General features: G+C 36.8%; 1 protein-coding gene across 1 annotated transcript in view; it reads right to left on the bottom strand.

The window, feature by feature from the left end:
* The window catches only part of UNC13B (unc-13 homolog B), a 237,686-nt gene that overhangs the window by 166,856 nt on the left and 55,771 nt on the right, over window positions 1–15,059 (bottom strand). Inside the window, exons 2-5 of the mRNA XM_059924994.1 lie at window positions 9,097–9,126; window positions 6,215–6,314; window positions 1,884–2,001; window positions 645–768 (exon numbers count right to left, since the gene is read on the bottom strand). Of these exons, the coding sequence (XP_059780977.1) occupies window positions 645–768; window positions 1,884–2,001; window positions 6,215–6,314; window positions 9,097–9,126 (372 nt within the window). The remainder of the gene's footprint in view (window positions 1–644; window positions 769–1,883; window positions 2,002–6,214; window positions 6,315–9,096; window positions 9,127–15,059) is intronic.

Below are 15,059 nucleotides of genomic sequence, written 5' to 3'. Positions count from 1 at the left end.
GCGGTGCATGGGCTACTCATTGCAGTGGCTTCTCTTGTTGCGGAGTACAGGCTCTAGGCGCCCGGGCTTCAGTAGTTGTGGCTCGCGGGCTCTAGAGCACAGGCTCAGTAGTTGCAGCCCACGGGCTTAGTTGCTCCACAGCACGTGGGATCTTCCCGGACCAGGGCTAGAACCCTGTCCCCTGCATTGGCAAGTGGATTCTTAACCACTGAGCCACCAGGGAAGCCCTTTTTGTGTGATTTTTAAAATTACTTTGTAAATTACTATTCTATTTATTAGTGCTACTTCAATGCTTAAATTGACAAATCACAAGGTATATATTCACTTCAAGGCAATAAATGTTAAAATATTATCAAAAGAATAAATCACTGATACTCTGACAAGCAGGTATTTTATTATAATAAACAGTTATAAGAAACTAAATGACTTGAAAAGAATGCTTTCAGTGTGGATTCTTTAATGAGCACCATTCTAGAGTCTACTTTGCACATTCCTGAGCTAGGTGTTATAGGGAATGGAGTGGAAGACAGAATGCCCTGAAAGGGGATGGCTGACAAAAGGCACAGTAAGAAAACAACTAACAAACAATTTCAAACAATGTGGTAAAAAGTATTAAATGGTTTTTTAAATCTAATCAGACTCACCAAAAGGCAACTCAAATCTTGTATCCAGCAAAATTTTATGGGGAGTTGGGTTTTTAGTTCCACAGATCTCATCATCTTTCATTAATGTCTCTGCCTCCAATGTGGACCATTCCCCAGGCCCTTCCTAGAAAAGAGATCTAAGATTAAACTTCACTCTTTCATGATTACCCTCTTGGTTAAAAGGCCAGGTCTTTTTCTCTCATTTTTGTTATCAGAGAGCTTCTGAGGACCATTCACATATCCTAATGAGGCAAACACATCAGAGTCACCACCAGCCTCTGCTGTATGTGGCTTCTGTTCTCCCTCTTTGGTGGGAGAGCAGCTTTCACTGTGCTCAGCTTTCTGCCAGCCCACCGAGGATAGAATTTCCAGAGCGCTAAACTCAAAAACAAAGCATCTCCATGGATCAATATTTAATCTGTACAATTCTTAATGACTATGTCACTTAATGTGTCACTATTTCTAATCACTAAAGAGCTAGTAACATTGCTAGTTAAGTTGACCTGAACTGGGACCACAGTGAAAATATTCAAAGTGAGTGTCATAGGGAAATGATGCTGAGTTATGTTCTAATCTGGTAAAGTGGAGTGGAAATTCAGTCTTGAAAATAGTGTATTAAGACAAGTGTGAATACCAATTGCCAAGCCTGTAGTTCCTTAAACTCTGTTAAGGTTATATGTGGAAGAAGGAAGACTGAAATCAGGTCCCTGGGATAGGTGACTCAAAGAGCTGGCTGAGGAAGTTTAATGGGACTCCTCTCAGAACAGTGTCTTAGAGGGAATGCAGAAGCCACAGGTATCCTAGATCTCTCTCTCTCTCTCTCTCTCTCTCTCTCTCACACACACACACACACACACACACACTCTCTCTCTCTCTCTCTTCCTCTCCCCCCACCCCTCTCTCCCCCTCCCTCACACTCCCCTCCTTCACCCTGCTGATCCCACCCACCCCACCACCACCACACACACACAGAGTACTCAGAAGGGGCTATCTACCTTATAAGGCTAAATAGGTACTCTGGTACCTCTGAGTTCAGTCACAGGGCAGAGGGAAGGCCAGACTTAAATAAAATCCCCTGAACCTCTGGGTGACATTAGGAATAAGCTGGTTTTATGTCCTCTAATTAGAAAGGGGGCAGAGAAATCTGAGCTATATGGATGAACCTTAGCTGAATGGAGCTAGGATGCGGAGAAGCAAGGGCTAGAACCCTACCTCCAAATGGGCAATGCACTGACTGACCTCATCTGACTGACGAATAGTCTTCAGTGCAATCCACACAGTCCCCACCATGGTGTCCCAGATCAGTCCTTTGTTCCATACTTCCACACTTAGACCCAGGTCCAGGCGACTAATCTCACTGAAGGAAAGAAGAAAGCCCTTTTTTAGAAAACCAGGTAATATGAAAGAAACATCTACATCTCCTGTTTTGCTAAACCTTGAGTATGTCCTGATCAGGATCCTGTCATCAGGGAAAAATCAAAATGTCCCTGATGCTGCAACCACTCTTTAGGTTCCTAGAAACCTATGTAGGGTATGCACAGAAAAATGCCTCTGTCAGTCTGTTCCCTCTCCTTTGGAGCTACAATCATGTTTAGACTAATACAGTTTCACAAGAACAATGAAGCCAAGCAATGAGGGCATTACTGCCAGGAGTGTCTGCCTACAATCTCCAAACTTAAGCAACAGTTTTATATGTTTTATTGTAATACTAGCACTGCCTCCAACTTATATCTCTGGATACAGGGAACTATGAGGAAAAAGCAAGGCTTCTTTATAACAAATATGAAAGGGAATCCAAGCAAAAGTAAAAGGGGCCATGAGAAGATCTAAGTTTGATGGGAACATGTGGTCAGAGGCAGGTGAGGGACGCTGGAGTGTGCTAGTTCATTATCAGTTAAAGCAGGTACTGTCATTTATAAACAAAATGATCACAGGATAATGATCAACACAATGATTTTCCTGTAATAATAACAAGGAAAAGTTATTTAAAAAGAAATTATTCCAGAGAGCCAGGTGACCACTAACCAAAAGCAGTGTCATACATGGAAGAATATCAGTTTGGAGGGGCTAACTCAAAAATAATTATGGACTTAAGGTGAAACAAGCAAACACTTATGTTAATGCTAAAAACATTCTCCAGAAAGCTCTTATGGAAACACAAGGTTATTTGAGGGGAAATGTAAGAAAGATGAGAAAAGGCCAATTCCAGCAGGAAAAGCAGAAAGGTATTCTCAGGAAAACAGCTATTAATCACATGTAGAAGTTTCAAGTTTGTGCTTTAGAGATAGCTTGGCTTCCCTGTTGTACTATTAAGATACATGTTCTCAGATTCACTAGTTTGGGATGTGGCCTTATAGCCATAAAATTCATACAAGTGTGTTGAAAACAAGTGAAGCAAAGCAAATTTGCCCCTTTTACATAAATACAGCAAAATAGAAAAGTACTGAGTTCATTTTTTTCATTTATGTTCCCTGACATGTACAATTCATATGTCTTGGTACATTGGGGAAGACACACAATATAGGACCTAGCTCCTATCTCTAAAAACTTCCAAGCTATCTGGAGAGCTGTTCAAAACCAAAAAGTAGGTGACTAAACCCAGCCACTATGTTAGGGCATTCACAGTGGGGAAACTGAGCTTTTGGCACACAGTTTCTTTCAGCCTAATTAATTGATTAGCCTTGGAAAAATATATGTAACAGCCCCAAATCTTTTGAATCTGGAAAAGAAAAATTGCTTGGGGATATATATACAATATTCCCAAAGCAAGTCCTAAATAGCTTCTCAAGCCAATAGCTAAAAGAAATAGCCAGAGGTCTTTACAGCTTGACTTGGACAGATAAAGAAGAAAATCTGTTCTTCAGGGAACTCTGGGGAATAAAGCCCTAACAATAAGGATATCTTCTGTGAGAAGTCTCTTATCTACATCTGCTCAGATGGTCCAACTAAGAGAAGTCTGAGAGCTCTGTTTATGCCTCATCCCCAGAGCTCTGGGGAAGTTTCTGTTCTGTTAACTCAATCGACAGTATATGTGCACACATGGATATAAGATTCTGAGCTAGGCAAATTCACAGTAAGTGAAGATGCCCCCCTTGCCCTTAAGAAATGAACAATTGGGCTTCCCTGGTGGCGCAGTTGTTGAGAGTGCCTGCCAATGCAGGGTACACGGGTTCGAGCCCTGGTCTGGGAGGATCCCACATGCCGCGGAGCAACTGGGCCCGTGAGCCACGATTACTGAGCCTGCGCGTCTGGAGCCTGTGCTCCGCAACAAGAGAGGCCGCGATAGTGAGAGGCCCATGCACCGCGATGAAGAGTGGCCCCCGCTTGCCATAACTAGAGAAAGCTCTCGCACAGAAACGAAGACCCAACACAGCCAAAAATAAATAAATAAATAAATTTTAAAAATAATCTGTTAAAAAAAAAAAAAAAAAGAAATGAAAAATCTAGTCCTGGAAATAAGACAAAGAAATACTAAAGATAAATGAGAAGTACCAAAATGAATATTAGATGCTACCACATAATACATTAGGGAGAAAAAAAAAGGAGAAAGGGGAACAAGTGACCAGCAATGGAGTTACCAGTGACAGAAGAGCAGGATACAAGGAATAAGGAATAGGAGCAGTAAGGTGGATAATGTAGCTAATAAAACCTGTGTGTAGAAGGAGAGAGGACAAAATTCACACAGCATCTCAAGGTGGGAGACAGAAGAAAAGTCACACATATCACAGTAGGGTTGAAAGAGTAAGTGCTATGGGAAATTGGAAAATAAGTAAAAATAAAGCTACTATGCTTTATATGCTTTATTTGATCAGATACTGCAGAAGATTGATATGTTTCACATGCTGGGAACAGTTATAACAGCGAGTGATTATTAGAGCCAACTGGAAATCAAAAGAAAGCAGGATTGCTAAGTTTATATACCACAGCCAGAACTGTGGTATGGCTAACAGGGAAGAGACTTGAAAAAACTGTTCATACTTGACTTACACGAGTGAAGAAAGAAACAAATGGTCTCACTCTGATGTCAATATAACAGATAGGAAGAAATGAGGTTCATAATCTTGAGAGAGAGGCAACCAGTGAGAAATTTGACACCACTAGCCTCTTCTTGAAGCCCCAGTTCTTCAGCTTCCAGGACACTACTATCTCGTTTCTCCTTCTTGCTCTCTGTTCACTCCTTCCTAGTCCTCTTTGTCCCCTCTTTAAATGCTGGTGCTCTCCAGGCTCTACCCCAGGCCCTTTTCTCACCCAACACACTCTTCCTAAGCTTTCTCGTCTATGCCTATGGCTTCAACTGACCAAAATATTTCTCCAGCCCAGGCTTCCATGAGTACCAGGTTCAAGTTTCTAACTTATCTTCCATAACTTTCTTCTTACCTGTCCTATAAGAACTTCAAATATAAGCTTGTCCATAACTGATATATTATTATCTCCTATCCTAATGAGTAGCACACCACTCACCCAATCATCCAAGACAAGTCTTGGTTCTACCTCCTTAACAGCTTCTATCCATCCTTTTCTATCTATCCTTCTGTTACTGTCTTAGCCCAAACCCTCATAATCTTAACCTTTAACTATTATAATAAAGTTTCCTAAATGGTACTATAAGCAGCAATATATTAAAAGCCCAGAGGATTGGAATGTTTCCCCATAAAAAGAGTCATCCTGTGTCTGAGATGGACTATAAAACTCGCAAAGCAATGTCACTTCAATCACAAATTTCACTGCAATTTTAATACATTTTCTTGGTTGACCCCCTTGTGCCCACCTTCCCAAAAAATAAGCATAACCTTGTAAGCGAGAGTAGACCTTTACAGATAAGGAAACTGACACTCAGAGAAGCTAAGTGATTTGGTCAGCCCTTCAAAATGATATTGTACATTTTTCTTCCCTTTCCTAGAGCAGAAAAAAAAAATTGTTGAAATTTAAGAGGAAAAAAGGAAATAGCAAGTTTTTGAAGCCAGAGCTTACAATCATAATATACTAAATTTTGTGTCATATGCAAGCACTTCTACTAATATTTACTCATTTTTATTAATTAGATGAAGGTAGAACATTTTACTCCATAAAGCAAAAGGATTATAAGCACAGACATCCTCATCTTCCAAAGCAGGTGACTTGGAAACACACAGTCCTCACATGCATAACCACATTCCTTCAAGAAGCCTTCTGAGAATCAAAGAAAGATTAAGTTAGGTTTAATATCATGCTCCATATGTTATACTATACCTAATTCTGACCACTAGGAAAATCTGACTAGGTAGTGTTTTCACCCATGTAAACTGAGCATTTACTCAAATTCATAATTCGCCTCTGAAAATAGATTACAAATCGGGAGACAACAAAACTGCAGATGTACTTTACCTACCACACACCTCACTTGTTCCTCTCTCTAGTTTTCAAAAAGAATATTTAACATGCTATTAAAATGTGTTTTTAAATATTTAACATATTTTATAAGTCTTAGATATACACAAAATCTTCAGCCTCTACTTGTTTAATCCAATGTGATTACCTTGGAAATATTGTCAAATATTGTAGGCATGCTGCTGCTGCTGCAAAGTACTTACAACATAAAATCTTGTTCCCAGGAAGGTTGATCGCCACGGACTGCTACAGTTGTGCTCTTCACATTTTGCACTTTCAGGGTCACATATGTGTTAAATTTGTCTTTGAAAAAATGCAAAACAAAGATATAATACTTAGTGCTCAGATGGTTATCCAGTCTCACAAAGTCCTTGGAATTAAGTAATGTCCAAATTATAGTATATGTAAGAAAAAATGGAATTATATATTGTACAATGTAGCATCATTCTAAGCAGAGAGGTACAGAAAAATTAGAAAACACACACTATTCTCAAAAGCATAATCTACAATAGTGTTTTTCAAATTTAAGGACTATATTTTATATTTGACCAGTAGATACACATACACACACATATAAACAAAAACAAAAGCTTTATGAAATGCAAGATGTGATACATTGATATTTTTACTCTAATTTTTAAAATATTAATCATAACTAACTAAATTGACTTTATAGACCATCTGCAGTTTGAAAAAATAATAATCTAATTGATCTTACAGGAAAGATAAGATATGCAAATTAATAAAATGTATAAAGAAATAAGTACCACAGAGAAAGAGAAAAAGTACTAAAGGAAGGCAGAAGAGGAAGGAGTTACCTCTATTTGTTTACAGTGACAAGAATTGAGGAAAAATCCTCATAAAGGAAATGGATTTCAAGCTTGATCTATTCACCCTGGCCTAAAGCACAACTTACATTAAAAAAAAAAATATTATCACAGAGTTGGAAAAAGGAAATTCTCTAACCTGAGAGTATAAATTGAGTACCAAACAAAGGTAGGTGGCCTGGATCTCAAAACTCAGAAATCTGACCTAAGACTTAACACAGCACATTTTGTTACTTCCTTTGTATCAGCCATGATGAGGGACACTGAATTGAGAGTTCACTTCTCTATGTAAGAAGTTAATCATAATTTTATAAAATGAAAAAAAGACTATCATTTTTGACTCATCAAATTGCCAAAGATTACTTAAAACAATTACCTATGTTAGAGGTGTGAGAAAATGGGCACTGTCATGCACTTCTAGCAGAAGGTAAATCTTTCTCTTAAGTATCATAAAAAACTATGTAGTCTTATACCTACAATTAGTCTACAATTATACCAAAGATATATGAGGATACAAGCCCACCCACATGAGGGAATTCCCATACATATTTGGTAGTAGCAATGCAGTATACCCCTAAGCTGTTTTCTATCATAGGATTTTGTACTCCATTCCCCATATCCAACCATAGCTGACCAGACCAAAAGGAGATGCCACCCAAAAGCAGCCAGCCAATTCATAAGCTGACCAAAAGCTGAGACCAATATGATTCCCTCTCAAAAGATTTTCAGTAGGGAAAACAAAGAAATAGTAACAATTGATTGGTGCTGAAGCTTGAAGGAGAGGCATATAAATTCTATTGGAGCAGCCACTATGGGGTGTGTGCAAGACAGGTAAGCATAAAAAGCCTGCTGGAAGAGAAAGGGGAGCAGAAAAGCTTCTCAGAAAGAAGAGAAGCCCTAACCCACAGCCAATGGAGAGAGCAGTAGGCCCAGAAACTACTTTAGTTCCTGTTGCACCCAGATTTGGTATTTCAGATTTTCTTGGGTTCCCAATCGTGTTTTTTCCCCCATAATCCACAGTACCCTCCTTTTGCCCCCAGAAGGAACTAGAGTAAGTCTTTATAACTAACTTGACATTCAGTTAAGAAAATGTGTATTAAAATAAGGAGATACCATTTTCACCTTCAGATGAGCAAAGATTAAAAAGTTTCATATTATCTAATATTGATAAGGATTTGGGAAAACAGACACCCATATACTTTTGGTCTGACTATAAGCTAGCAAAATTTTTCAGAAATGAAATTTGGCAGCAGCTACCAAATATGTTTAAAATACATACTTTGGCCCAACAATTCTCTACTTCTAGATTCTAGCATACAGATACATTTTCAAAAGCAGGCAATGATAAATGCACAAGAACATTTATTGCTTATAATAGCAAAAAAATTGAAATGACCTGAATATTCAATAAGGGACCTAGGGTACAACAAAATTCTGTATACTTTTTTTTTTACAGTAGGTTCTTGTTGGTTATCTGTTTTAAATATAGCAGTGTGTGTACAACACTTTGAAATAAAGAACCAGATATATGTATACACACATATACACAAGAAAAGACTTTCATGATATGTTGTTGGAAAAAAAGCAGGTTGCACAAAGACATGTGTAGCTGATCCATTAGTGTATACATGCACATACAGAGTAAAATTCTGAAAAGGTATATAAAAGCCTCAAAATAGTTACTTCTGAGAAGCAGAATTGAGTTGGCCAAGAGGTAAGGAGACTAACTTTTCACCAGATTGATATAGATTTCTTTGATGTTTTACGATAGCACTGTTTTTTTTCAACTTTTTGAAGTGTAATTGGCAATTAAAAATTGTATATATTTAAGGTGTACAACTTGATGATTTTATATATGTATACAATGTGAAATAATCACCACAATCAAGCTAATTCACATTCCTCACCACCTCATAATTAGCATTTTCTGTGTGTGAGTGTGTGTGTGTGTGTGTGTGTGTGTGTGTTGAGAACACTTAAGATCTACCCTCTTAGCAAATTTCAAGTATACAATACTTGTTAACCATAGACACATTGTTGTACATTAGCTCTCCAGAAATAATTCATTTTGCATAACTTAAACTTTGTACCCCCTTGACCAATCTCTTCCCATACTGATTTTTAATTAATTTAATGAACTTAGTGAATTTAACTAATTTAATCAATGAATCAAATGAAATTAATGATTTTTTGAAAGAATGCTTTTACATCACAGCAAGTATGGGGAGAAGAACATAATAATTAAAGGCTGGCCTTACCTGGTGAACCCTGGAATTTGGCTCTTTTAACTGCAAGAGAGAAAAAGAGGACACCGTGAAGAATTCTTGCAAATTAATTTATTTAACCAGCATTTATTGAGTAACTACTATGTGCCAAGACTAGAGTTAGGACTAGATTTTTAAGTCTAAGTCATTAGAGAAAAGAAGCTGGGACTTCTGATCAAAGCTTGAATGCAGAGAGTTAGAAGGGCCCTTAAAAGTCATCCAATCTAATCTCATACTCCATGCAGAAATCTCTTACAGCTTCCTGACAAAGAGGTAGAGGGAACTAAATTACTCCTACGGCACCCAATTTCATGTCAGATAACTTTCTAAGGTTTAAATTATTTATGTTCCTTATTTAAAACCCATCATAGGAACTCCCTCATTCCACTCATGCCAAAAGAAGACCTTAACAGGCCAGATCTGGACAACAGGTTTTAAACAAGAGTGAGAAGTAACTTCTTTCTGGGAATAAGCAGATATCAAGAAGAGTTCCTGTCCAAATAAAAGGTATCCAAACTGGAAGAGAAGAGGTAAAATTGTCATTATATGCAGATGACATGATACTAAATATATACTGAAAACCCTAAAGACTCCACACAAAAACTACTAGAACTGATAAATGAATTCAGCAGGGTAGCAGGATACAAGATTAACATACAGAAATTGGTTGCATTTCTTTACACTAACAATGAAATATCAGAAAGGGAAAGTAAAATAACAACCCCTTTTAAAATCACATCAAAAAATACTTAAGAATAAACCTCACCAAGGAGGTGAAAGACTTATACACCAAGAACTATAAAACACTGAAAAAGGAAATTGAAGAAGATTTAAAGAAATGGGAAGCTATTCCATGCTTTTGGATTGGAAGAATTAATATTGTTAAAATGGCCATACTACCCAAAACAATCTACAGATTTAATGCAATCCCTATCAAGTTACCCATGACCTTTTTCACAGAACTAGAACAAATAATCCTAAAATTTATATGGAATCACAAAAGACCCAGAAATGCCAAAGCAATACTGAGGAAAAAGAACAAAGCAGGAGGCATAACCCTCCCAGACTTCAGACAATATTACAAAGCTACAGTAATCAAAATGGCGAAAGAAACCATAAATAAAATGAAAAGACAACCTGCAGACTGGGAGAAAATATTTGCAAATAATATGACCGACAAGGGTTTAATTTCCAAAATATACAAACAGCTCATACAACTCAGTTACAAAAAAACAAACAACACAATCAAAATATGGGCAGAAGACCTAAAGAGATGTGTCTCCAAAGAAGACATACAGATAGCCAATAGCCACATGAAAAGATGCTGAACATCGCTAGTTATTAGAGAAACGCAAATCAAAACTACAATGAGGTATCACCTCACACCAGTCAGAATGGCCATCATTAAAAAGTCTACAAATAACAAATGCTGGAGAGGGTGTGGAGAAAAGGAAACCCTCCTACACTGTTGATGGGAATGTAATGGTGCAGCCACTATGGAAAACAGTATGGAAGCTCCTCAAAAAACTAAAAATAGAATTGCCATATGATCCAGCAATCCCACTCCTGGGCATATATCCAGACAAAACTATAATTCAAAAAGATAACATGTACTCATATGTTCATAGCAGCACTATTCACAATAGCCAAGACATAGAAGCAACCCAAATGTCCATCGACAGATGAACAGATAAAGAAGATGTGGTATATGTATACAACTAATATATACAACTCAGACATAAGAAAATGAAATAATGCCATTTGCAGCAACATGGATGGACCTAGAGATTATCATACTAAGTGAAGTCAGAAAGAGAAAGACAAATACCATATGATATCACTTATATATAGAATCCAAAATATGACACTAATGAACTTATCTATGAAAGAGAAACAGACTTACAGACATAGAGAACAGACTTGTGGTTGCCAAGGGGGGAGGTGGTGTGGGGGATAAATTGGGAGTTTGCAATTAACAGAAGCAAACTATTATATAGAGAACGGACAAACAACAAGGTCCTACTATATAGCACAGGAAACTATGTTCAATATCTTGTGATAAACCATAATGGAAAAGTATATGAAAAGAATGTATATGTACGTATAACTGAATCACTTTGCTGTACAGCAGAAATTAACACAACATTGTAAATCAACTATACTTCAATAAAATAAATTTAAAAAAAAAAAAGAGAGAGAGAATTCCAATCCAAATGATCGCAAAGAGCTTGGTTTCCAAAACATCAGTGAAGAATTGCAGAATCCTACATGACAGCTCTTAGGAAAGCTCAAAGACCACACAGGCAGGAAAACTGCTAAATTCCAGAAAGCACCAACTATCTTTCTGTCAATGAAGATTAAGCCTAAGTGCCACAGGGGGAAAAAAAGATAAAAGGAAATCCCAAGACACAAGGCTTGAAAAGGATACTCAGAGTACAGATCTGCCATTATCCTTCTCCTGCATTACAACTGAAAGCTTCACCTTAGCTGACATCCAAGCCCTGGTTTTTCCAAGAGATGGGTAATCCAGCACCTTTTACAAGGCCTTCTCCATTTTCTTAGTGCTAAAATCTCTCTCTCTTTTTTTGGCTGCACTGGGTTTTCATTGCTGCGCGCGGGCGTTCTCTAGTTGCAGTGAGTGGGGGCTACTCTTCGTTGCGGTGCACGGGCTTCTCATTGCGGTGGCTTCTCTTGCTGCAGAGCACGGGCTCCAGGCGCGCAGGCTTCAATAGTTGCAGCACACGGGCTCAGTAGATGCAGCACGCAGCCCTAGGGCATGTGGTCTTCAGTAGTCATGGCACGTGGGCTCAGTAGTTGTGGCTCGTGGGCTCTAGAGCACAGGCTCAGTAGTTGTGGCACAAGGGCTTAGTTGCTCTGCGGCATGTGGGATCTTCCCAAACCAGGGCTTGAACCCTTGTCCCCTGCATTGGCAGGCAGATTCTTAACCACTGCGCCACCAGGGAAGTCTAAAATCTCTTTTCATTGAATCAAAGTATGTCTCCCACTGGACTGCCCCTTTTAGTCTTGTGTCAATTTCTCTTCCCAATTATTCTTCAATTTCATCTAATTCAAGACTTACTGTAAAAGCTACAGTAATAAAGACAGTGTGGCAGTGGCATAAAAATAGACACAGACCAATGGAATAAAACAGAAATATATATATATATAAATATAGCATAAAATATACTATGTAATTATATAAATTATAATAAAATAATATATATTATCCTTACCTCGTGCCATATGCAAAATTTAACTTGAAATGAATCATTAATAGAACTAAATGTAAGAGCTAAAACTATAAAACATCTAGAAGAAAACATAGGAGAAAAATCTTCCCGGCCTTGGGTGATTAGGCAAAGATTTCTTAAATTGGATACAAAAAGCATGAAGTTTAAAAGAAAAAAATTGATAAACTAGACTTCTTCAGAAGTTAAAACATGTATTCCTCAAAAGACCCTGTTAAAAAGTTATAGACCAAGAGGAAATATTTGCAAAATGTATCTGATAAGACTGATAAAGGACCATAAAAAAAATCTCAAAACTCAATATTAAGAAAGCAAAGAACCCACATTTTTAAAATTGGACAGAAGATTTGAACAGACACTTCACCAAAAAAAGATACACAGGTGGCAAATAAGCACATGAAAAGAAGCTCAATATCATTATTCATCAAGGAAATGTTAATTAAAAACATAATGAGATAGCACTATACACCCACTAGATGATCTAAAATTTACAAATCTGACAAAACCAAGTGTTAATGAGGATGTGGACCAACTAGAACTCTCATATACTGCTGATGAGAATACAAAATGAAACAATCATTTTGGGAAACAGCTTAGAAGTTTCTTACAAAGTTAAACATATTTATCATATATTCCAGCAATTAGTCTTCTAAGTATTTACCCCAGAGGAATGAAAATTTATGTCCACATAAATACTTGTACATGAATGTTTATAAGAACATTATTCATAATAGCCAAAAACCTAGAAAGAACCCAAATGTCCTGATAAACAAATTGTGGCGTATCTATACAATAGTATACTACTCAGCAATACAAATGAGTTACTGATACACACAACAAAAAAATGAATCTGAGAAGCAAATTTTGCTAAGTGAAAGAAGCTAGACACAAGACTACATGCTGTATGACTCCATTTATATAACATGCTAGAAAAAGCAAAACCATAATAGAAAGTACAGCAGTACAAAGAAACACAAGGAAACATTTTGGGGTGATGGAACTGTCTGTATCTCAACTATGGTCATGTTTACATGACTATATTTATTGGTCAAAGATCAAAACTCCTAGCAGCAATCCCACACTTAGGAATTTACTCTATAGATAGATTCCACAGGTACAGAAAGAAGTTTATACCAGTTAACAAGTTGGAGCAATGTTTATAATAGCAAAAGATTAGGGGATTGATTAAATGTTAAATTATCTAAATGCGACAAGCAAAGCTTTAGAATTTTCAGAAGAAAATATAAGGGAATGAATATCTCTGTATGATGGGTGAATGGATGGATGGATAGATATACAAGTTTTAGAATAAAAATCATGAAAGGAAAAACTGCATACCAACTTTGAGAGTGATTATATCCTGGGAGAGAAGGGATTGAGACTGTAAAGGATGTTTCAACTTTATCCATAATATACTATTTTTTTAACCTTAACTAATATGAAAAACATTAACATGTTAAATCTAGGTGGTGAGTACATGAGTATGTAATATATTATTCTCTATACTTTTCTCTTTTAAAAAATTTTTATTCTTGCATATGACATGGTCCTCTATGTTGAGCAGATGATATGATCATTTATGTAGAAAATCTGAGAGAATCAACCAAAAAGCTTCTGGAACTAAATAAGCAATCATGGCACGGTTGCAAAATACAAGGTTACTGTACAAAAGTCAATCACTTTCCTATATACCAACAATGAACAAGTGGAATTTGAAGTTCAAAACACATTACCATTTATATAAATCTAACAAATAGGTATAAATCTAACAAAATATGTTTAAGATCTCTATGAAGAAAACTACAAAACTGATGAAAGCTATCAAAGAAGAATGAAATAGATATTCCATGTTCATGGATAGGAAGACTCAATATTGTCAAGATGTCAGTTCTTCTCAACTTGATCTTTAAGTTCAATGCAATCCTAATCAACATCCTAGCAAGTTACTTTGTGGATACAGACAAACTGATTCTAAAGTTTAAATGGAGAGGATAAAGACCCAGAACAGCCAACTCAATACTGAAGTAAAAGAACAAAGTTGGAGGACTGACACTAACCAACTTTAAGACTTACTGTAAAGTTAATAGTAATCAAGACAGTATAGTATTAGGAAAAGAACAAACAAACAGATCAATGGAACAGAATAGAGAGCTAGAAATAGACCCATGTAAATGTAGTCAACTGATCTTTGACAAAGAAGCAAAGGCAATACAATGGTAGTAGCAATGATAGTCTTTTCAATAAATGGGGCTAGGAGAAATGGACATTTACAAGTAAAAAAAAATGAATCTAGACAAAGACCTTCACAAAAATTAACTCCAAATGGATCATAGACCTAAATGTAAAACATAAAACTATAAAACTCCTAGAAAATAACATAGGAGAAAACAGATGACCTAGGGCATGTGATGGTTTTTTAGATACAAGAGGAATAATTCATGAAAGAAATAACTGATAAGCTGGACTTCATTAAAATTAAAAACTTCTGCTCTGTGAAAGACAATGTCAAGAGAATGAGGAAACAAGCCACATACTGGAAGAAATATTTGCAAAAGACACATCTGATAAAGGACTGTTATCCAAAATATACACAGAACTCTTAAAACTCAACAGTAAGACAACACACAGCCTGATTTTAAAATGGGCAAAAGACTTTAACAGACACCTTACCAAAGAAGATAAAATGATGGCAAGTAACCATATGAAAAG

Source organism: Balaenoptera ricei, chromosome 6, assembly GCF_028023285.1.
Source record: "Balaenoptera ricei isolate mBalRic1 chromosome 6, mBalRic1.hap2, whole genome shotgun sequence".
NCBI classification, from domain to species: domain Eukaryota; kingdom Metazoa; phylum Chordata; class Mammalia; order Artiodactyla; family Balaenopteridae; genus Balaenoptera; species Balaenoptera ricei.
This window is presented reverse-complemented; position numbering and strand designations above follow the sequence as displayed.